This window comes from Schistocerca nitens, chromosome 8, assembly GCF_023898315.1.
Source record: "Schistocerca nitens isolate TAMUIC-IGC-003100 chromosome 8, iqSchNite1.1, whole genome shotgun sequence".
NCBI lineage: Eukaryota > Metazoa > Arthropoda > Insecta > Orthoptera > Acrididae > Schistocerca > Schistocerca nitens.
Window position 1 is genome coordinate 29,318,199 of NC_064621.1, and position 23,483 is coordinate 29,341,681.

Here is a 23,483-nt window from a genome sequence, read left to right on the forward strand (position 1 = left end):
TGATCGAAATTCGATCAACCTACTTGTAAAGTCTTAACGCTTGTGCAAATATGTCGTACACACACTCAGACATGCTTGGGCACGCAGCTTGCAGCTTTATGCTTGTCAAGCATACATTTACGTGTGGGGCCTCCTTAAGACGTTATAAATGTTTTGTATGTTGTATTCCTTTTTCTGAAGTTGAATTCCATATACCTCACCAGAGATTCAGGACGCAACAGACTTATACAACATTTGCATCCGACAGGCATTCCATTCAGTTCTGGAGTGCTGCCTAATGCCTAGTGAGCAAAATACGAAATAACGGAATACAGGGCCACATTTGAGAATGGATTCGAGGTTTTCTGACAGATAGAGCTGAAAAATGTCGTTCCTACAATGATTGTTCAAATAATGGTAATTTGAACACTTTTATTCTTTTTGCTTTTATTTTCAGGACTTGCAATTATAGGACCTTCTCTCTTGACAAATCCCCAGATCGTCATACGGAATTCATCTGCAAATTCAAAACATTCCAAATCCCACATAATGAAAGTAACTATGGCTGTGTCGAAGACGCTGTTCGATACTTCGATTGTAGCATGGCCGAAGTTGAGGAGAGTAATAGAAATAAACAAATTAAGAAGCGAACACGAAACCCGTCTGGTGAGTGGGATGCAGAAATCGAGTGAATGTTTCATACCGAAATATTGGGCCCCATATGAACATGCATGGAAATTGATATTCACAGTGCTTTACGTTCCTTCTCTGGCCACGATGTCTGACATAACGACAACCGTCAAGTTGTTGACATGTAATGTGGCCTAGTAAACTTCTCTTCTCGATCAAGACTGAAATATAGATTCATTCAGTGCTTTCAGATGCCCTACCTACCTTCCCAAAGGCTCATACTGTATATGCTTTCTAGCGGTAGACCTTTTAAATCGGTCCAACTGCAGTACACATATAGCAGCTTGGCAGGGTTAAAGCAGAACGCCGTTCGCCAAGTAAACTACTGTTGTCATGACACAATGTTTCGAAAGTGATATCAGCCATATTCGGCAGGCTGATAGTCGATCATAGTTTTCCCACAAGATACTGCAGAGCAGCAACAACTGTCTACATTTCCTGTGTACTGTCAAATGAAATACTCCTTTTAGATACTTTATTTACTGATGTTGGCAGAAGCTAGTGTTACTAACTGTTATTATAGAGGCAATTCATGCTGTTTTTCATTATATCAGCCAGAAATTGGGTGTATCTGGCAGCGTTTTTGCACAGTGTATGAAGACAATTTTACATGCCCAGTGGCTTCTGTTTCCTCCATCTCTTCTACGATGCCCCATTCAAAGTATTAAACATGAATTTTCTTCTGCTGTTGTAAGAGTTAATTTAATGCCAAGATTTAAAACAGTTTGGCGTACACATTAATGCAGGTCACATTTTACATCAGCCCTGTGTCGCAACGGTTCAGCTAAAAGTCTCTCAGTACAAATGTTAACTGCTAGTCGCTTCCAGGTACCAGCTTTTTCTGCAGTTATACTCATAAAACTTGGTCAAGGTTTCAAAACAAGGTTCATGATACTGAAACTATTGAAGAATAATTGTACTAGTATGCTGTTGTTGAGGAAACTCATTTATAAAAGAATCCACAGGAGTTTTGACAGGTTTTATATTAAGAGGACTGTCACATGATGGGTCTTTCTATCTACATTTGTTTCCAGAATTTTTAGCATCAAACATGAAGTAGGCTGTATGATACTGCTGTGGCAAAATAAAGGACAGCAAACTAAACACAGGCATTAGCAGCTTTTAATGACATCACATGCAGAAGTTGTCACAAAATTAAATAGCTTCTTAATTTTTCTACCTTTTTTTTGAGAGGATTTCCTTGATCCACAACATTAGTATACAATTGTAGTAAATGTATAGATACAATTGCCAATAACAATAAGAATATAATGGCAAACACCAGCATCATAAAGAAAGAAAAGTATATCAAATGTGCCACACTTTTTACAAAGAATAACATCAGTACAGAGATGCTGCAGTGTACATTCAGAAGAGATGAAATTTACAGCAGATGTAGTAAATTGAGCATGTTCTGTGGAAGAGTGTAAATGGTGGAGACCTTGAGACCTTGGTTCCACGTATAGGATTAGGAATGGAGTCCCTTGTTCTAAATGTCGTTTCAGTGGTTTAGATCTGAATGTTAGAATGATTGCTTATTTGACCATGACGGTGAAACGTTAGCAGTAAAATATGACATATGTTTCATGAAAGAGAAGTATTGTATCACAGAATCATAAACAATAACTCTAAACATCATGTTTAGTGACAAATTAAAAGAAGAATGCTGGGACAGGATTTATAAAGTAGACAGTGTAGATTGATTATTTAAACATTTCTTAAACATGCAGCCAGAAAAAGTAAAACAATCTAGAAATAAAGCAAAAAGAGTTTGAAATGCTATTAAACAAGAAACAAATAAAAATCCTTATCTGAAAGAAACAGAGTTTCTGGAAGACAGCTGTGGAATAAATTATGACATATTAAAATCATGTATATGTTTATTTATTCACCAATTATCATATCACAATGATTTGTCATCATAATACAATGAAAATAAATAGCTCAAATATACATAGAGACAAATATATTTTTACAAGGCTCGGACAGGTGGTCAGCCGTGGACATGTAATTGATGACCAAATTCTGTTAGTACTGTCATACATAGTCAGCAAAAATTGCATCTACTAATAAACAAAAAGATATATGCATTAAATTTATGTTGGTAGACACAACATGCATCATTAATAAACAGTTTCAAAAATAGAACCATTAAGAATATTACAAAAGTCATTGACACACTAAATATTGTTAATTCTTCTGGTTATGATGGTATTTCTAGTGGAGTATTAAAATCTTGTGCTGACTTTATAGGACTATCATCAAGATGTTTACTCATCATCAGTAAATGATTCAAAGCATATTTCCCAGTGAACTTGTATATTCTGTAGTACTCTCCAACTACAAAAGTGGAGACAAGTGAAACAACTCTCTTTATAGACCAGTTTCAATCTTTGAAAAATGTTTTGAGAAAGTGACCTATAGTAGAATACAGAGGTTTTTTCCCCCCAAAACTTGTTAACTGGCTTTCAGTGTGGTAGGAATGTTATATAAGTAGATAATGGTTCAAATGGCTCTAAGCACTATGGGACTTAACATCTGAGGTCACCAGTCTATAGAAGTAGATAACCACATACCTTGCAGAGTACTGTTTACTGATCCTGACATTCTTACACTTGCTTGTCAGTACATTTACTCTGTAATGATATTTGTTGCTGATAATAGAAATCTTTTTCTGCTGACCTGGAATTTGTATCAAAATACAAGACATAATAATAGTTTCATCTTGACTTTTGCTTCGTAGTCTAGAATTCTGAATGGAATTTGACTTCTACGTCAATACTTTGCAGATCACTGTAAAGTGCATGGCAGAGAGCACTTCCCATTGTAGCACATATTAGAATTTATTCCACTTATATATGGAGCATGAGAAGGATGACTAAATGCCTCTGTGCATTCTGTAATTGGACTAATTTTGTCCTCATGGTCCATATTGAAGCAGTACAAAAGAAGCTATAGTATGTTCATAGATTCTTCACACTATATTGCATCCTGAAATTAGCCTTTCCCTGGTAGTTGACATCTGCCTTTTTCAGGTTTCTGTTTGTGCTGATCGTCTTTGTATGTATCTGCTGTTGTTCTGTCTAGTCCCAAACACTTGAGTGATATTCAGTGATTGAATACATGGACATTTGGTAAGCAATCTCCTTTGTAGACTGCATTTGCACAGTATGCAATTGATGAAACAATCTGCAACCTACTTTACCTGTGACTGAGCATGTGTGATCATCCCGTTTCATATTCCCACAGATTATTGCCTCCAGGTATTGCCTATGAAAAGCAACAGCCCTTTTTTTTAAGTAAGGTCTTTTCTGCCTATAGTAAGAGATTTGTCTAAAAATAGATGTATATTTTATAAACATATTAAGCGTCACTGTAACTGTGTCGTCGTTTCTATAGTTATGCTAGAAAAAGCTATAGTTGAAAAGTTGTTATGTTTTTAAGCTGATTCATGTTTCTATGCTTGTACAATTCTTGGCATACATATGTTTTCACATGTTAGCTTTCTCTTATAATTTGTTCCTAGTTTTGCATATTTTCCTTCCCTAGTATCTACTTCTCAATAATTTACAATGTATTTCCATTTTCTCATTTGCTAACAATTTTTGTATCTTATACACTTCTGTTTTCCGTCGATCTTTCCCCTATGTTTAACATTTGCCCTCTTTTCTCCCACCTTATTTTCAAATCTCACACCAGTCAAGATTATACATTGGAGTAGTTTCAAACTCTTCTCTGACAGTTCAGATTGTGACTTTTTCTTGAATTGTGAGATTTTTTTTAATTTAAAGGCAGAGTAATTTGCTTCGTCATGTTTATCCAGTTATGATCCATGTCAAATGGTCTCACCATCAACAGCACACTGAAGCCTAATCTTTCCTTTGCACCTTTATAAATATTGCCTTTTGCTGGAATTTCACTCTTTCCTTCTTGTCCTGTACTTTTAGATGAGAACCTAGACAACATAACTGTGCTATTTCTGAGTGTAATCCTCCAAATCTTTTCTCTCCCTTGATTCCAAACTCTAGGTTTCATACATCTTTCTTATATGTTTACCTAAATTTCCTGCCATATGGCAACTAGTAGGCATTTGCTATCTGTATTTGGTTTGTGACATGTTTGCAAACAGATACAATAATTCAAGTGGAACACCACCCTGCTTATGTATATTGTACAAAAATCACTTCATGTGCAGAAGTCCTTGTCCCTCTTGCAATTTGGTGGTAATTATCAGTATTATTTTTCCTGTATACTGTGTTAGCAAGCAAAATAATTTGTAAATGGTGTGCTAGAAGTATTTACAAGGGAATTAAATTGTTTATTTGCTAAATCAGTTTGTTAAATTTTGGCTTAATAGTCTCTGCTTGTTAAATAACTTGATTGTGCACTATTTCTGAGCCATATTCTATAAATACTATTTAACAATGTCATGTAACTGAACAATGCTTCGAGCAACTGGAAACCTATGGAAATTTGTAGGAAGACAAACTTTTAAATATATCAAACAACCTAATGAATGCTAGTTAGTTGCTATTCATTGTCTCGCTGATCCAGAATGGTATTGCCGTGGTGTTAGGCAGTGAATTAGTTGCATTTTGCGACTGGACCCTGCAAGGGTGTGAATCCTCTGTCATTCATGCCAGAAAAAGCTGCAATTCACAAGGGATAAATTGGAAATAGAATTGTTAAGATATAAATTATACATCTAAATCTACATACATACTCTGCAAGCCACAGTACAGTGCACGGGGAAAGGTTCCTTGAGCCATTACTAGTCATTTCCTTTCATGTTCCTCTCGCAAATAGAATGAGGGAAAACCCTCTGCCTCCGTAAAAATCGAAATCTCACTCCCTTATTTCTCTTCTCTTATGCAAAATGTACTTTGGCAGCAGTAGAATTGTTCTGCAATAGGCCTCAAATTCCAGTTCTCAAAATTTACTGAATAGTTCCTCACGAAAAGAACATCATCTTCCCACTAGGGATTTCCATTTTGAGTTTACAAAGCATCTCCACAATAGTTACGTGCTGATTGAAAGTACCAGTTAGAAATCTATCAGCATGCCTCTGAATAACTTCAGTGTCATCCTTTAATCCCACCTGGTTGGGGATCCCAAACATTACAACAGTACTTAAGAATGGGTTGCACTAGTATTCCTTATGACATCTCCTCTATACAAGGGCATGCTGTAAGATAATGCCTCCCAATTTGTAATATGAAAAATCTAAAAGCTTTCTAAGTAAAACAAATGTTATTAACATTCTACTTCTTTATTTTTCATTTATAAATACTTATTTCTGAATATATCACCCTGGTGACAAATGCACTTCTCCCACCAAGAGGCCAGTCCAGTGATACCATCACTGTAGAATGTTTGAGTTCGTTGATGGAGCCACCACCTCTGACTTTGCTTGCACCACTTCATCACTGTCAAAATGAAGTCCTCAAGTGTGTTCCTTAAGTTTTGGAAACTGGATGGGCCCAAGCCAGGACACTATGAAGGATGATCGATGACAGTGAACGCAAGACATTGGATTGTTGAAGATGTCACAGTGCTCGTGCATGGTCTAGCATTGTCATGCTGAAGAAGAGGCTGCTCCACATGTGGACAAACTCCCCTGCTCCTCTGTGGATCTCGTCTATTTCTTTTATCGAACCTAACTGTTGAGGGTCCCAGGCTGGTGAGCATGCTGTTTCTTCTTTTATCGAACCTAACTGTTGAGGGTCCCAGGCTGGTGAGCATGCTGTTTCTCAAGTACTGACATACTTACATTACACACAGCCATGGTACACACAACAGTTCGGAGTCCTCTTTCAAGCTGCAAATATGTAGAAATGAAGAATAAAAATGTAGAGTGTTAATAACATTCGTTTTTAAATAAAAAGCTGTAAGTGTTTGCACATAAAAAATCTGAGGTATCACTTTTCAGTACAACCTCATAGGTGGGCTACACTTTTCCAAAATTCTCCCAATAAAATAAAATCAGACATTCACCTTCCTTACTACCAACCTGAGTGCATATTCCATTTCATGCTGCTTTGCAGTGTTACACCTAGATATTTAACTGATGTGACTGTGTCAAACAACACACTAGTAATACTGTATTCAAATGTTACAGGATTATTTTCCCTACTCGTCTGTATTAATTTACATTTAGAGTAAACTGGCATTCATCACACCAACTAGAAATTCTGTCTGAAGTTAACCCGTATCCCCTTTCAGTCACTCAATGATGATGCCTTCCCGTACATCACATCATCAGCAAACTGCTGTAAATTGTTGCTCATGTTGTCTGTCAGTCCTTGATCAGCATCCAGAGATAGTGGTCATTTGTGTGAGTTGCATCTGAATGAAAGGGTATGCATACGTTGTCTAATTCAGAGGAACCCCTTTTGGCCCTAAGCTTGCTTGTTAACAGCTTTTTTGTTGTGCCTATATGTGACTGAGCATCTCCTTTTTACGGTGAGTAGCAGCCTATTCTCTTCATAATGTTGGCATTATTCCATCCTGAATTTTCCGTTGTTAGACAATTTATGTATATAGAGAATAAGACCTGACCTATCATACTTCCCGGGGGATACCTGACAATACCCTTGTTCCTGATGAACACTCACTGTCGAGGACAACATACTGGGTTCTGTTACTTAAGAAGCCTTCGAGCTAATCACATACCTGGGAACCAAACTTGTACACTTAGACCTTTGTCAACAGTTTGCAGTGGGGCACCGTGTCAGACACTTTTCGAAAATCTGAAAATATGAAATATGCCTATTGCCCTTCACCTATGGCTTGCAGGATGTCATACGAGAAAAGAATTTGCAATCATGTACTAATAGAAAGTATTGTACATTGTTGTTGTTAACTGTGTCAATGCCTTGCCTTCTTTTTTTTACTTACTTCTTCATTTGTATTTGTGTTTTACTCTTCATTTGCCAGATTTCTAATTTCTATGTCATTTTCTTTATTTGTTTTATTTTGTTTTTTGCACAGCACCACAATTTATTCTGTCTTAATAATATCCAACCTACTACTACTACTACTACTACTACTCCTACTCCTACTCCTACTCCTACTCCTATTTTTGTTGTTGTTGTTGTCTCTCTCACTTTTTACTGGTTAACTCTGTTGTTCAATGCTTTCCCCAGTTATCAAGAGTACATGTTTTTTCTGTTATTTTCATTCTGATATTTGCCACAATTCTCTATTTGTTATTACAATTTCTAGCCAGCTTTGTCATTGTTTCACCACTTACTGTTTCTGTACATTCTTAGTTTCTCAACTTCTTGTGTTACTAAAGTGCTAAATACATTATCTTCAGTACTTTCCCATCTCTGTCTTTGAACTCATTAAACAGTGATGATGATTTTATATGCTTTTGGCACTGCTTGTATGTAAACTTCATACCAAGTGACAACCTTGATGGTGACAAAATTTATTTTCATATTTTCAGAGTGGCAACGAGAAAAGAGGAAAAGATTGAGAGTAGCAGGAAAGTCATACATAAATAGCAAAGGTGATGTTGTTCAGGAGAGAAAAATTGGAGAGGACTGCAAATGTCGTCGTAAATGTTACAAAATTGTAACAGAAGATGTCAGAAACAAGCTTTTTGATGGATATTATTCACTGAAGAGCCATGATGAGCAGAATGCTTACTTGTTTGGCCTGATACGTAAATACGATATTGCAAGAAAAAGATGCAAGGACAGTGATCGAAGAACATGCAGCTATCGTTACTTTGTCAGGCACCGAGGGAAGGAAGTGCAGGTCTGCAGGCTAGCATTTGCACATATTCATGGTATTTCTGCACATAAGATTAGGATACTGTGCCAGAAACAGGACCAGAATGTTATGTATCCTCGTGATGGGCGAGGAAAGCATGACAACCGACCCACGAAAATATCAGATCAGACACGGAATCAGATAAAAGAGCACATTTACTCAATAATTAAATCAGATAGGGTAAGTAACATATTACCTCATTATATAGTGTGTTTCTGAATTCTACATCTACATATATACTCCACTAGCCACCAAGCGGTGTGTGGCAGAGGGCTGCACATTGCATTAATGCAGCAAATCTCAAACTGTGGTATGCCCCTTACAGGGCATGTAATTACACTAAAGGAGGAACATGAGCTTATCAAAAAGTAAAAAAGAAATATTAATTCAGAAACTGATCAATTTACTGAAAGAAAAGCAGTACAGAATACATTCTGACATATAAAAAAACTAAAATTTACATTTACACTGATATAATGCACTTAGAAGTGGAACTATTATCAGTATTGCACAATGCATTTAATAATTAATTTTTCAGGACTAAATTAAAAACAAGTTTTGTTGTTATTAGTGACTTCCTTTGGGACTGGTATGCAGAGCAGAGTTTTTCTAAGCAGGATTTAATATTAAAAACAAATGTTCTGAGTTATTTTTGTATGTTTAGCTGATATTTGTATTTTGTTGTCAAGGCAGCCAACAAAAAAAATAAATAAATAAATAAATAATCTGGTTTTGAAGAGGTAGGATGTTGAAAATGGTACCAGAATATGATATGCTCTGGTTTTCATTGCAAAAACTCATCAATCCATCCTGCCAAAAATTCTAAGAGTGATTTATTATTAAACTGTCTTTCAATATTGCCACTCCTTCAAGTCTGTGAAGACTTCTTCTCTGGCTGTTGAGAGACCTTCAGGAGTAATTTTGTGTGCTACCTGTAAGACAGAAAGCAATATTGGCCCACTGATTCTGGTTTTGTCAATGTAGCAATGAATTTACTTATTCTTGGCAATTTGTAAGGTTTGTAACTGTGGAGCTTTAGCGTCAAAATACTGAAAAAATTAGAGAGACGCAGTACAGAGATGCATCACATCCGTACCACAACAGATGTTTAAAGTGGTCTCTGTGGGATGCAGATTGTTGATGCCAGTTCTGGTAAAGACTGCGTCATTGGTAAAGAGGGCTGATGACAGAAATCCCATAATTGTGATAGTCTGGTGCAGAAACCACTGACAAAATCCTTCCTATAGAGGGAAATCTGCTACTGATAATCCTTGCTATCATTGCAGGTGACAGGGGTAGTAGTGGTTCTCATACAGGATACACATAATCGTACTTTGGCTTACATCATGTTGGTGGGCCATTTAGCTGAATCTTGTACTAGGGTTCATCTCATCCTGCAGAACCCAATCCTCCAAATCTAGTGTTGGATTGCAGATGCTGAAAGGTTGAGTCATGCTGCATTAATGAGCTGTCTTGTATGCATGTGTCACTCAGGAGTACATCTGTTTCAAAAAATTGATACAAAAATATAAGCCATGGAACCAACTTCACAAGACGTGTTGAAAATTTTCAGTTTGGATTGGGTAGATTCTTGTTTGTGGCTGATTCTGTTTCTTTGTGGTCTATAATCCTATATAAAGATAAGTTGTTGTTTTAACATTGTTAACAAAAATCTAAAAAATTACTTGACCAATTGACTTCAAATTTTTACATAATTTTCTAATAAACTTTCGGATGGACATAGACTATTAGACTATATATTTCTTTAGTATATATAATATACAGAGAGGAAACTGTATTAGCAAAAGTTTTTGACCAGCTTACTTCATATTTTTACATGATACTCTAATAAACGTTCAGACAGGCATAGGTTACATATATTTTCAGTATATAAATATACAAATGATTTTGTGATGATGTCACAGGGATGAGGGAGAAAGGTAAATATATTGATTTGAGGTAAGGGATCCTGCGCCAGGAAAAAAAAATGAAAGTTATAAGAAAAAATCATTCTGATACCTCTGACAGTTCACCACTTCTACTGGAAGCTCTCCGGTTTCCATATTTTGGGAGAAGATAGTAGGAGCCCAAAACAAGAAAATACATCAAGTAAACATGTGCTCTAAAAAGAACATACCTTAAGAGCTGTGAGCATTTGTTCAGTAGATAAGATGTGTTTCACGATAGCAAAAATGAAAAATTGCGTGTAGTTCTTAAGATATGCACTTTAGAGACCATATGTACAAGACATTTTTTTTCTTGTTTTAGTCAACACTACCACTTCTCAAATTATGGAAAGCAAAGATCGTGCATTAGATGATGGCCACTGTCAAAGGCATGAGAAAAAATTTTACTTATAACTTTTGACTCTGTTGTTCCTGCACCAGGGTCCATCTCCTCAAATTGATACATTTACTCTTTTCACTCAGCCGTGAAAGTTTGTAACATTAGCATAGGGTCACCCTGAGTATATAATACATAAAGGGGAAACATTGCTAGCAAAAATCTAAAAAAATAATTCTTGTCCAATTTAACTCAGTTTTTTTACAAAATACTCTAATGAACATTCAGACAGACATAAGATATTTAATGAAGGCTTTCATGACCAGATCACGGTGCTGCAGGTGAACCTTTCCCGATATAAGGTCGTGGTTCACGGAACACTTCTGTTCCTAATGTTTCAGCCAGTATTGCACTGGACATCTTCACAGGTGTTGCTCCTCCATTGAGGCTTGCCAACTGATGGGTTAAATGTCTTAGACTGACACATATACTGTAGAAATAGGGGCACAGCCAGAATGACATGTGGTAAGCAGAGATGATCCTCGCCAAAGATAAAACTTAACAGTCAATTTTTGTCTCATCAAAGATTAAAAAACTGTTTAGGAATTCTGCAGAGCTACTGTCCTTATGTTGTTAAGCTTCATGGTCCCTTCTGTCCTTTTAAAATTATCCCTATGTTTCTGTACTTCAGTGGATTCGCTACATAGCTGTTGTTAATAGCTTGTCATTGTAGGTAAAATTTTTGTTTCATAAAACTTCACTTCATGACTTCCTGACTCAAGAGCATGCTCTGCTACAGCTGATTTGTCCATTTTTCCTAGTCAGCAAAGACTTTTGTGTTCCTTAGGCAGTGTTTTCACATGTAGTTTAGTTGTCCCAATATAAAATTTGCCACACATACATGGAATTTTATATATGCCACATGCTGACAGAGGAGGGCATTTATCCATCACAGGTCAAAGTGTGTGATCTATTTTCTTTGTTGATCTAAAACTTGGTCTAATGTCATGTTTCTGTAAAACCTTTTCAATATGACCTGTTGCTTTCTTAATAAAAGGAAGAGAGACTGTATTTGTACATAATTAGTTTTCATGCTTGTCCTTTGATCTTTCATTATTTGGGCGTAGATTTCCGTTAACTTCTTTCCCTGAGTAGCCACTTTTCTGGAAAGTTTGCTTTAGACGTTTTAATTTGGCATCAAGGCATACTGATGTGCAAGCCCTTTTGGCTCTGTTGACAAGACTTTTAATAACATCTCTCTTTTATTGTAGATGGTGATTAGAGTTCTGATGTAAATATCTGTGCGTGTGCACTACTTTTCGAAAACCTTATGTTCTAAACTTTCATCAGTCTGTCTCATAACTAAAACATCCAAGAAAGGTATTTTTGTTGTCATTTTCTATTTCCATTGTGAACTGGATTTTTGGATTTATATTATTTAGAAAACCATAAAATTTGTCCACAGCTTTCTACCTCATGGACAGACTACAGATGTGTCGCCCACAAACCAATACTAGTGACATGTTCTTTATTTGCTTAAAGCTGACTGTTCAAACTTCTCCAAATAGAAATTAGGTATTGTAGGACCTAATGGGTTACCCATTGCTACACCATATATTTGTTTGTAAAATTTATCATCCTCACTGGAACTGACTGGAAATAAAGTGGTGTCTGAAAAGAGCAGACAAATTTCCTGGAAAGTCATAACTTTGTTTACTGAGATCGTAGTGAATGAAGGCATTATGTCGAAACTTAACAAGAATGTCTTCTAAGAGTCAGAATTAGCCTTTCAAGTTTTTCTATAAAATGACATCCATGTACATTACTTTTCGAAAAACCATATGAGTCAGTTTCTCCAATTCTCCCACGTATGAAATAGCAAGATATCTGGCAAATCATTTACAGCCATATATTGGGAGAAACCCACTACCTCATTCCTCATACGACTACTAAATTTATCCTAACTGGCAATTACTTCTCCTTTGAAGGGAAGGTACACAGACAAATCAGTGGCACAGCCATCAATCCCCACAGGGGACTCGCCACTCTTTGGCGGGTTCATGCTTGGCTACCGTGGGGCCCCAACCTTCGCAGAATCGTTTTCCTTCTATGCTGCATGTCTGTCCTCTTGCTATTCTTTTTCCCCTCCCTTGGGGAACATGTCTAGGATATATTGGGAATGTTCTGCATTGTCTGTCACTGATGGAAGAACAGTCTCACCAGTGTTTTTCGTTCCATTTTCCTTTCTTTGTTTCCCTTCTCCTCTCATACCTCCACTTTGGCGTTTGAGGTTCCTCTTTTTCTTCTTCCTCCCTGTGTGCTCCTGGAAGCTGGCCCAGGCATCTGAAGTGTAACAAGTGACTGTGTAACGTAATTCCCAGCCCCGGGTTGACACGTAGGGTTCATGTGTACCCCCTTGTACAGGCCAGGCCCAGGGAAGGGTGATTGCCTGAGCTGCTACCTTTCCAAATAGCCAATTGATCCCTCTGTCAGGTGTTTGGGGGGTGTGACCTGAGGTGTGAACAGTCACCTAACAAGGGTGCAACCCTTGTGAAGCCCCCCCCCCCCCCCCCCCCCCCCCCAGTTGGAAGGAGCATGCCATTGGAGACGCTGGCAATCATGGGGGATTTTCTCACAGTGAGCCAATCATCTTTACAATCAGCGTCTATGAAACGTAAACAGAATGCCACGGTTCCTGGTGGTCTAATGTACTGAAGGTGGTCAGTTGTTTGCTACAGTAAATCCATTTATTATTCAGAAAGGTGTAGATGCAGTTGACAGCCCTGTGAAAACCTGCTCCTGTTAATGGAATGCACTTTGCTTTTGGAGACTTCTTCTGATTCTCAAGCACAGCAACTGCTTGCCGCCTTGCTTCTCCATGGCTACCCTGTTTTTGTCGAGGCCCATAGAACCCATTCTTCCCATGGTGTTATTTACACTAGGCTGCTCAACGGTCTGACCGAGGCCAAAATCCGTCTTACCTCTCTGATCAGGGCATCATTGCCATCCATCAGGTGATGAAAAAGGTAGATTCCTCCATAGTGCCTACTGACACTCTTTTTCTCACCTTCGATAGAGTGGTGCTTCCATCAAAGATCAAAGCTGACTATGAAATTATCACAGTCCAACCGTACATTCAGAACCCAATGCTCTGCTATCAGTGTCACCATTTCAGCCACACTAGAACGTCTTGTTGACCCCAGCCAAATGTGTAACCTGTGGTAGGGACGCGCACGAGGGTATTTTTCCGTCTCCTGCTCCCCGATGTATCAACTGTAATGGCAGCCATGCCGCCTCCTCTCGGGATTGCCCTGTGTATCTTGATGAGCGGGCTGTCCAGGAGATCCGGGTAAAGGAAGAAGTGCCTTGCCCAGTCACTTGCAAGTTATTGGCTAATCACAGCCCTACGTTCTCCCGTCTGGCATCTATAGTTTTCTTGTTACCCCTCGCTCCATGAAGGATATATCCACACAGACATGTGGCCTCAAATTCAGGTCTGAGGTTGTGAAATTGCCCAGTGTCAAGGTAGCATTCCCATCGCCCCCATCCAGCTGCACAACAAGCTGTTAAACTCTCGCCTCAAGAGGTGAAGCCAACAGCTACACAACTGGTAGGCTGGAAAGGACAGAAAGAGTACTCTCGTGAAGACTTCCTACATCCTTCCAGTCAAATAACACCTGAGTCATCATCTGCTAACTGGAAAGGCTTGAAGAAATCCACCAAAGGCAACTCGAAGATCCTCTTTGACGGTGTTGCCATGTGATACCTTAGCCATGTCACCCTCCGTGTCGCTGGTGCTCACCAAAAAACGTTTTTCTGTGTTGGACTCCACAGACCGACAGGACAAGCATACTGATGCTTCTGTGGACCTCATGGAGCAGGATCCTCCTGCTTCTGCGCTCTGTAGCAGCAAGTCTTCGCAAGCTGTCACTCGGCAGCTGCCGAGATGACACCCTTCATCTCTTCCTCATCATGGCTCTCCTCCAATGGAACGTTCACAGCCTTCGGTCCCACAGAGAGGATTTACGGTTGCTTTTAGCAACACAGCATCCCCATGTACTCTGTCTTCAGGATACAGAATTGCGTTCTCACGACCACTTTGAGTGTTCATATTTCTTCCCGGTTCGTTTTGACCTTCCCCTAAGGTCGGCACTCCTCATGGGGGTGTCATGCGGCTCATACAGGATGACCTTCATAGTCAACCCATTTCCCTGACTACCTGTCTTCAAGCTGTTGCAGTTCACCTTTTCCTTCCCCGCCTGGCTCGTTCCCTCTGTACCATTTATGTCCCTCTGCCATTCGATGTCACCAGGGCAGACTTCCTTCAGCTTATTGGGCAGTTGCCTCCCCCATTTCTGCTACTTGGTGACTTTAATGTGGATCATCCCCTTTGGGATTCTCCCAAAACCTGTCAGAGAGGTACTCTCTTGGCTGACCTTCTTAATCAACTTAACCTCTTCTGTCTTAACAATGGAGCACCCACATTCCTTTCCGATTCCTCACATACCTATTCACAATTGGACCTCTCCTGCACTGCCCAGCCTGCCCACCATCTTGAATGCTCCATTCTTTCTGACGCCTACTCAAGCGACCATTTTCTGTGGGCTATCCGTTTGCTGACTGCTACCCCACCTGCGTGCACACCTAAATGGCAGCTTACTAAGGCTGACTGGCAGCTTTACTCCTCCCTGGCGACTTTCGAAGAACAGGATTTTCCCAGTTGTGATGAACAGGTGGAATACCTCACAAATGTTGTCCTTACTGCTGCAGAAAGTTCCATTCCTCACACTTCCTCAGTCCCTTGGTGGACTGAGGCACGCTGTGATGCAATTTTCACATAGAGATGTGCTCTCCGCATTTTTAGCCATCATCTTATGATGGCAAACTGCATTCATTATAAACAGATGTGTGCAAATTGTCATCACATTCTTTGGGACAGCAAAAAAGCTAGCTGGATTTCATTTACTAGTTCTTTTAACAGTTCCACCCCTTCCTCTGTTGTGTGGGCCAACTTCCGATGGCTCTATGGGACCAAGATCCATTCGCCAGTTTCTGGGCTGACAATAGCAGACGATGTTATCATGGACCCTATTCCTATCTCCAACACTTTGGACTGCCATTTTGTGGAAATTTCGAGCTCTTCCCACTATCACCCTGCCTTCCTCCATCGGAAACGAGTGGAGGAGGCTCCGGCGATACCTTCTCAGAATCAGGTGTGCTAAAATTCTGCCTTTACTATGAGGGAGCTAGATCATGCTCTAAGTTCATCCTGATCCTCTGCCCCAGGGCCAGACGTTGTCCACATTCAGATGTTGCAGCACCTTTCTCGTGTGGGCAAGCACTTTCTGCTTAACATGTACAACCACATTGGGCAGAGGGCACATTTTCCGGTTATTGGTGAAAAGCCACTGTCATACCCATACCTAAGCCAGACAAGAACAAAAACCTTCCTTCTAGCTACTGCTCCATCTCTTTCACCAGCTGCATTTGCAAGGTGATGGAATGCATGATTCATGCCCGGCTGGTATGGTGGCTCGAGTCTCGCAGTTTACTAACAGTGTGTATTTTGAGTCCGCCATTCTGCAGTTGCCCATCTCACTACTTTGTCCACCCATGTCATGAATGCTTTTCTACGGAAATCCCAGACTGTGAATGTGTTTCTCGATTCGTAGAAGGCCTATGACACCTGCTGGAATACTGGTATCCTCTCTACTGTTTACACTTGGGGCTTCCGTAGCCGCCTGCCCTGTTTCCTTCAGGAATTTTTAAAAGACCGAGTTTTCAAGGTGCGTGTGGGTTCTGCTTTTCAGACACCTTTATCCAGGAAAACGGTGTGCCTTAGGGTTCTGTCCTGAGTGTCGTTCTCTTTGCTATCGCCATTAACCCTATCATGGCCTGTCTCCCGCCGGGCGTCTCCAGCTCCCTTTTTGTTGACGATTTCGCCAACTATTGCAGTTCTCCATGTACCTGTCTCAATGAGCAGTTTGAGACAGGTGTCCTCAGTGGTGTCTTGATTTTACTCCTGGAACATTAACAATGGCTTTCATTTTTCCACTGACAGAACAGTCTCTATGAATTTCTGGCGGCGCAAATGGTTTCTCCCACCATCTTTACATCTTGGGCCTGTTGTTCTTCTGTTCGTTGATACTACAAAATTCCTGGGGCTCATGCTTGATAGGAAACACTCTTGGTTCTCCCATGTGTCTTACCAGGCAGCCCACAGTATGCAGTCCCTTAGTGTTCTACATGTCTTCAATGGTACTTCCTGGGGTGCCGATCGAACCATCCTCCTCAGTTTGTACTGGTCCCTTGTCCATTCGAAACTCGGCTATGGGTGCTTTGTTTATGCGTCTGCATGTCCATCCCTCTTATCATGTCTCAACACTATCCACCATCGTGGCATCCATTTGGCCACTGGTGCTTTTTTCACTAGACCGGTTGAGAGTCGGTATGCTGAAGCTGCTGAACTGCCACTGTCCTACCCTGGACTGGAACAACTGAACAAGGTATCAAACCGGCACAACATGCAGCTGAACATAACATGTTTGATTTCAAAGACTATTTCACATCTCAGGCCATCTGGATCCTTTTTCTGAACTGCACAGATGGGAGGTCTCCTCCAATCAGCTGTTTCCTACCCCTCTTTTCCACACCTCTTCCAAATTCATACTCGCTCACCCTCATTGTGCAACGTACCCAAAGGTCCTTTTTCCCTTCTCTTCTTCTTTCCTTTTCTGCTTCCTGCCCCCTCTCTCCCACACAGTGTCCCAAAGCTGTACCTGGCAGCCTTATCCTGCCACAATCTAGTCCTCGCATGCTCTGCCAGTCAGTGCTGTTCTCTTTTCCCACCTGTACCATGCTATCCCTTCCCTTTCTCTGCACCATTCCTACCCCATTGCTGCTTTCGTTCAGTGTTACATTTGCTTTCTGATCCAAGCGGCTGGAGGTGGTCATGTGTGCATGTTGTGTGAATGTGTCTTTTCTGAAGAAGGCTTTGGCCAAAAGCAAATGTTTAACAGTCTTTTAATTGCACTTGTCTGTAACTCAATGTGTTATCTTTACAGTGAGTAGCAATCTATCCTTTTCATAATATTGAAGGACTTAGTTGGATAGTTAAGTACATCTAGCATTCTTTTTGTGTGTATCTGGTGTGCTGTATGTGGTGAGCAGTAATTGATTCTTTCCATATGTTATGGTGAGTAGCTATCTTCACTTTGCATATGTTGAAAATATAATGTATTGTACTGTAAGACACAAACAACAACATGGCCACAATGAACCAAAGTTCTGTCAGTTTCTGACAAAAAGCGTGAACACAGTATGAGAGCAAGTGCCAGCTGCATTGTGTTTATAAAGAGGAGGGCTTGGGTAGATGACACGACAAATGCCATGCCATGTGCACAAGTCACATGACCCACCACTGATGGCATCTGGTGGTGGCTGGCCTACACAGATATTGTTGGTGGAATATTTGAAGTGTAGCTTGATGGCAGGCTATGCCCCAGCGCATATCAAAATATCACATACAGAGCTATAGGACCGCCATCCTTGTGGAAAGGATGCTCTACCAGTGTGGGAATTGGAGCAACTGTCAAAACATCCGTGGCCTCTGCAGCGGCCAACTCAGACCGCGTGACGGCAGTGGTGAAAGGATGTTCTGGGACAGAACCGATGAACAAAGGTGTAATTGGCACAGCTGAATGGTAAAGGCGCCAACAGCTCGGTCACGGACGCCGTTGTTGAAGGTCCCAAAGGCACTGGCCCAGCTGGCAGTGGAGTCACTGCTTGCAATGAAGCATTGCGGGAAGGCCCAGCATCAGACCCCAGGGGCTAGATTCCGGAGGAGAGGCAGGAGACGGTAACATCTGCAAGAAGGGTGGTTCTGCCCCACAGCCGGGATACCCCACGAGGCTAAAACAGGCACTGAGGAGGAGGGGGACAAGCCACCAGCAGCCCTTGCTATGGTGCAAGGATGCAGCTGGTCATGGTGGACCACCGTGAACCCATCACTGGTGTGCATCATACAGAGGTGGCAGCCTCAGTGTCTGTGGACCATAGCTGGAATCCACTTCTGTCGGCAGCCAAACCCCTGAGCCGAGACCACAGAGCCAGGAGCAAACTGTGACAAGGGCCTTGCTGACCTCCATTGAGGGGTGGCACGGGCAGATGCAGGAGGGTGCGAGGCTGGCGTCCGTGGGGCAATTCAGCCAGATTGCTATCCCCCACTTGTGTAAACCTATTCGACCTCACCAAGCATGAGAGTGAAAAGGAGGAGAAGTCACATGGTGAATGCCTTCATGGGCACAGAATCTGTGAAGAGGTGACAACAAACAACCAGTAAGAAATCAATGTGGACATATTCCCATGGCTACAGCAATGCAGGTCACAGAGAGTGTGTCACCTGCGACACTGCCTTTTGGGTAGCACTGCTCCAGGATCTAGCCCCTGGTGTCTGCTGCCAGGCCTTCCCACAATGCTTCTCTGCCTCTGTTAACTCCACCGCCAGCTGGACCAGTGCCTTTAGCACCTTAACAAGATGTACAATGTCACCATTGATGCTGGGGCCAAAAAACATGCTGACTGGTATGTGAGACCCCCAATGTCCTTGGTGTAGTAGCTGAAGCGCATCTCGCTGTAGGACAGCTGGGATCACAGCCTTAGGTGACAACCGATCCATAGCTAAGAGAACAATACCATCAGATACCAAAAGCAGGTGATTGAGGACAAAATAGTTACAAAAAGAACCAGAAGCCCTGCCCAGAGGCCTGTCTGGCAACCATGCTGACTGAGGTGAACAACTTGACACAAAACTGGATCAGCAGCAGTAGCAGCCGTGATCCAGGAACACATAATAGGAAACCCTTCCACTTAAGTTGCTCCTCAACATCTGACTGAAAGCAGAGGAGTTCATCCTAATCAGAAGTAGGATTTGGCCTCATCAAAAGCCAGGACCGTACATCGGTGTTGGCATGTTGCGCGGTACGGTGGAAATGTATTTCATAGTTGAAGTGAGACAGAAACAAGGCCCAACACTGGAGGCAATGTGCTGTTTTGTTGGGCAATGAAGCAGAATTAAACAACAATATCAAGGGCTTCTGGTCAGTAATAAGGTGAAAATTAGACCCATACAAGAACACATGAAACTTTTTTGAAGCATAGATGATAACAAGTGCTTCCTTTTCAACGTGGGACTGGTGCTGGACTTGAGCATTTTTGACGCATAGGCTATTGGCCATTTAGAAGCACCATGTGTGAGAATTGCTCCAGGTCCATACTGAGAGGTGTCAGTAGACAAAACCAGATGGTGACCATGAGGGAAAGTATCCAAAAAAGGAGCAGATTTCAAAAGCATGAATGTGTGTGCTTACAGGCAGGAATCCACTGAGAAGGTACCTTCTTGTAGAGCAACAGATGGAGGGGGGTGGGTCACACATGGAATAAATTTTTGATAGTAAGCAATTTTTCTTAAAAATGCTTGGAGTTCATTGACACTTGTATGGTGAGGCAGAGCTGTAAAAAGCTGTGAATTCAGTAAAGGCACGGCTGCACCCAAGTCCATTTGTAGTCTGAGCACTTCCTTCATCACTCACACTTTGATGAACAGTTTGTTATGATTTGTAAGCAATGGAGACACACAATTAACATACATGTCCATGGTTGCAGGAGGGGGCTAGGAATGACACAGACACTATATGTCCTTTTTTGCTACAGTTGTTGCAAGTCGCCCAGCACTTGTGGGATGTGGCCCTGTTATGTTGCTTGAAACAATATATTGAATATGGGAGAACAGAGTGCTGCTGTTGCTGTAGTGGTTGTTGCTGTTGGGGACATGGCTGTCCAGTGCGGTGCAGAGGCCACGTTTGTACGGCTGCCACATCAGCCTCCTTTTCAGAACTAACTGCAAAAAGAGGAGCCACTGTGGTGATGTCACCCAAACAGCTTGAGATACCCTGAAAGACTGAGCAATATGTAACACTTCAGCCAAAGATGGAGGCTCTGATGGCTCTGAGCACCATGGGACTCAACTGCTGTGGTCATCAGTCCAAAGATGGAGGCTCACACTGTACTGCACATTGTCAGGAATCAACCAAATGATGACATCACGGATCATAGAATCAGAACAGGAATCATGATGAGCATCGGTAACAAACTGATATTTATGATTAAGGCCATGGAGTTCAGATGCCCAAGGCAGCTTGGACTGGTGGGGCTCGTTATGACAACAATAAAACTCTACCGATGCTGCAACGAGATGCATGCATTTATGGTGATAATTTGGCACTAACTTACACATTTGGTTGAACAAAAGCAATATAAATTCCTGGAAGGAGGCTAACGGGCACAACAACTGATAGATCTGAGGAGAAATTACAGAAAGGAACACGTTTGCAAGAGTGGCCCCAAAAGCAAGGGGGTGTTGCTAAAGTTACTTATCAAAAGCCTCTCAATCATCGGCTGCATTGTCATAAGGGGGAGAGGGCAGCAGGTATGCCGATGACATTGAATCCCGCTTGGTCAGTGTGGATGACAAGTCTGTGGTAGCAACCGTACGAGCCTGCTGCTGCTTGAGGAGTGATGGGGCACTGTTGTATCATACTGTAAGACACAAATAACAGCACAACCACAATGAATCATAGTTTATTCGTCTTCCACATACAAGTGAACAATAGTTAAGTATGTAAACACCAATGTAGAAACGACCGAGGTACTGATGTAGGCAGTTGCTGATTACAGGCATGAGCATGATATGAGAGGGAGTGCCTACTGCATTGTGCTTATAGAGGGCTGGGGAGTGGGGGGGGGGGGGGGGGCTGTAGTAGGTTTCACAGCAGAGACGTGCTGTATCCACAAGTCACGTGGCACACTGCAAGCAGCTTCTGGTGGCCAACCTGTGCATATGCTGTTGGCAGAGTATTTGAAATGTTGAGCCTGGTACCACAGCATGTATCCAAATATTAAGCACAGGGTTATAACATATAATATAATTGTAACAATGTCATGAAAAGGGTAGTTTCTACTCACCATATAATGGAGATGCTGAGTCGCTGGTAGGCACAACAAAAAGATTGTCAGAAAGTGAGTTTTCAGCCAAAAAGACTATCAGAAAGTGAGCTTTTGTCTGTTTTCGACAAAGACCTGGTTGGCCGAAAGCTCACTTTCTGACAGTCTTTTTGTTGTGCCTATCTGCAACTCAGCATTTCCGCTATATGGTGAGTAGCAACTATCTTTTTCATAATATTGTTACACTCCATCCTGGATTTTCTGTTGTTTGATATAATATAACTGGATAGATAAAAAATGTACTCACCAAATGGTGGCATGAGAAAAGTATAAAAAACTAAAGGAAATATGCAAGCTTTCAGAGCCAGTGGCTCCTCCTTCGAGCAGAAGGATTGAAGGGGTAAGAAAAGGAAGGAAGCTAAAGCATTTGTGAGATTTAGGAAATTAGGAGAGTTACAGAAAAGTTGCCCTGAACACCAGGTCAGGGGTACTTACCAGACGGAATAAGAAGGGAAGATTTGTAATAAGAATTACTTGAAAATGTACATATTTCTGCAAATTGAAAACATTCACTGAGAAAACCAATTATGTGGAAAGTATGCTGAAAGACAAAGATTCTAGTCTGTTTACAACACGAGACACTGCTTTCAGGAATTATATTATTACCTGCATAAAATCATTAGGGATATTATATGCTGCACATATGGTGTCATGCTAACCTTTATTACAGCAAAAGATGCTCAAGATTAAGAAACATAGTATGTTAATGTTGCTACTGTAGTAGGTGTTATAATACACACATCAAAAAAAGTTTTGCATCACCTGAGAGTTCCAGAACCTGTACAGAAAACTGGAATAGAGATCAACATAGACATCATTTACACCCTTTTTATTGCTCATGAAAACCGCTTATTGCATGTTGTACCACCATACAGTGAGACCTTCAGAGGTGGTGGTACAGATTGCTGTACACACCGGTACCTCTAATACCCAGTAGTACGTCCTCTTGCATTGATGCATGCCTGTATTCATCATGGCATACTATTCACAAGTTCATCTGGGCACTGTTGGTCCATATTGTCCCACTCCTCAATGGTGATTCAGCGTAGACCCGCAGAGTGGTTGGTGGGTTATGTCGTCCATAAACAGCCCTTTTCAATCTATCCCAGGCATGTTCAGTAGGGTTCATGTCTGGAGAACATGCTGGCCACTAGTCGAGTGATGTCATTATCCTGAAGGAAGTCATTCACAAGATGTGCATGATGGGGGTGCAAATTGTCGTCCATGAAGACGAATCCCTCGCCAATATGCTGCCGATATGGTTGCACTATCGACCGGAGGATGGCATTCAGGTACCATACAGTCATTATGGCACCTTCCATGACCACCAACAGCTTACATCGGCCCCACATAATGCCACCCTAACAGCAGGGAACCTCCATTTTGCTGCATTCGCCGGACAGTGTGTCTAAGGCGTTCAACCTGACCGGGTTGCCTCCAAACACGTCTCCGATGATTGTCTGGTTGAAGGCACGTGCAACACATCGGTGAAGAAAATGTGATGCCAATCTTGAGCGGTCCATTTGGCATGTTGTTGGGCCCCTCTGTACTGCACTGCATGGTGTCATGGTTGCAAAGATGGACCTCACCATGGACATCAGGAGTGAAGTTGCGCATCATGCACCCTATTGCGTACAGTTTGAGTTGTAACACAACGTCCTGTGGCTGCACGAAAAGCTTTATTTAACATG

The 23,483-nt window shown here is 41.3% G+C and overlaps 1 protein-coding gene across 1 annotated transcript in view; it reads left to right on the top strand.

The window, feature by feature from the left end:
• Positions 1 to 547: 547 nt before the first annotated feature.
• The window catches only part of LOC126198565 (uncharacterized), a 61,510-nt gene continuing 38,574 nt past the window's right edge, over positions 548 to 23,483 (top strand). The window contains exons 1-2 of the mRNA XM_049934995.1: positions 548 to 645; positions 8,120 to 8,628. Of these exons, the coding sequence (XP_049790952.1) occupies positions 582 to 645; positions 8,120 to 8,628 (573 nt within the window). The 5' untranslated portion in view covers positions 548 to 581. The remainder of the gene's footprint in view (positions 646 to 8,119; positions 8,629 to 23,483) is intronic.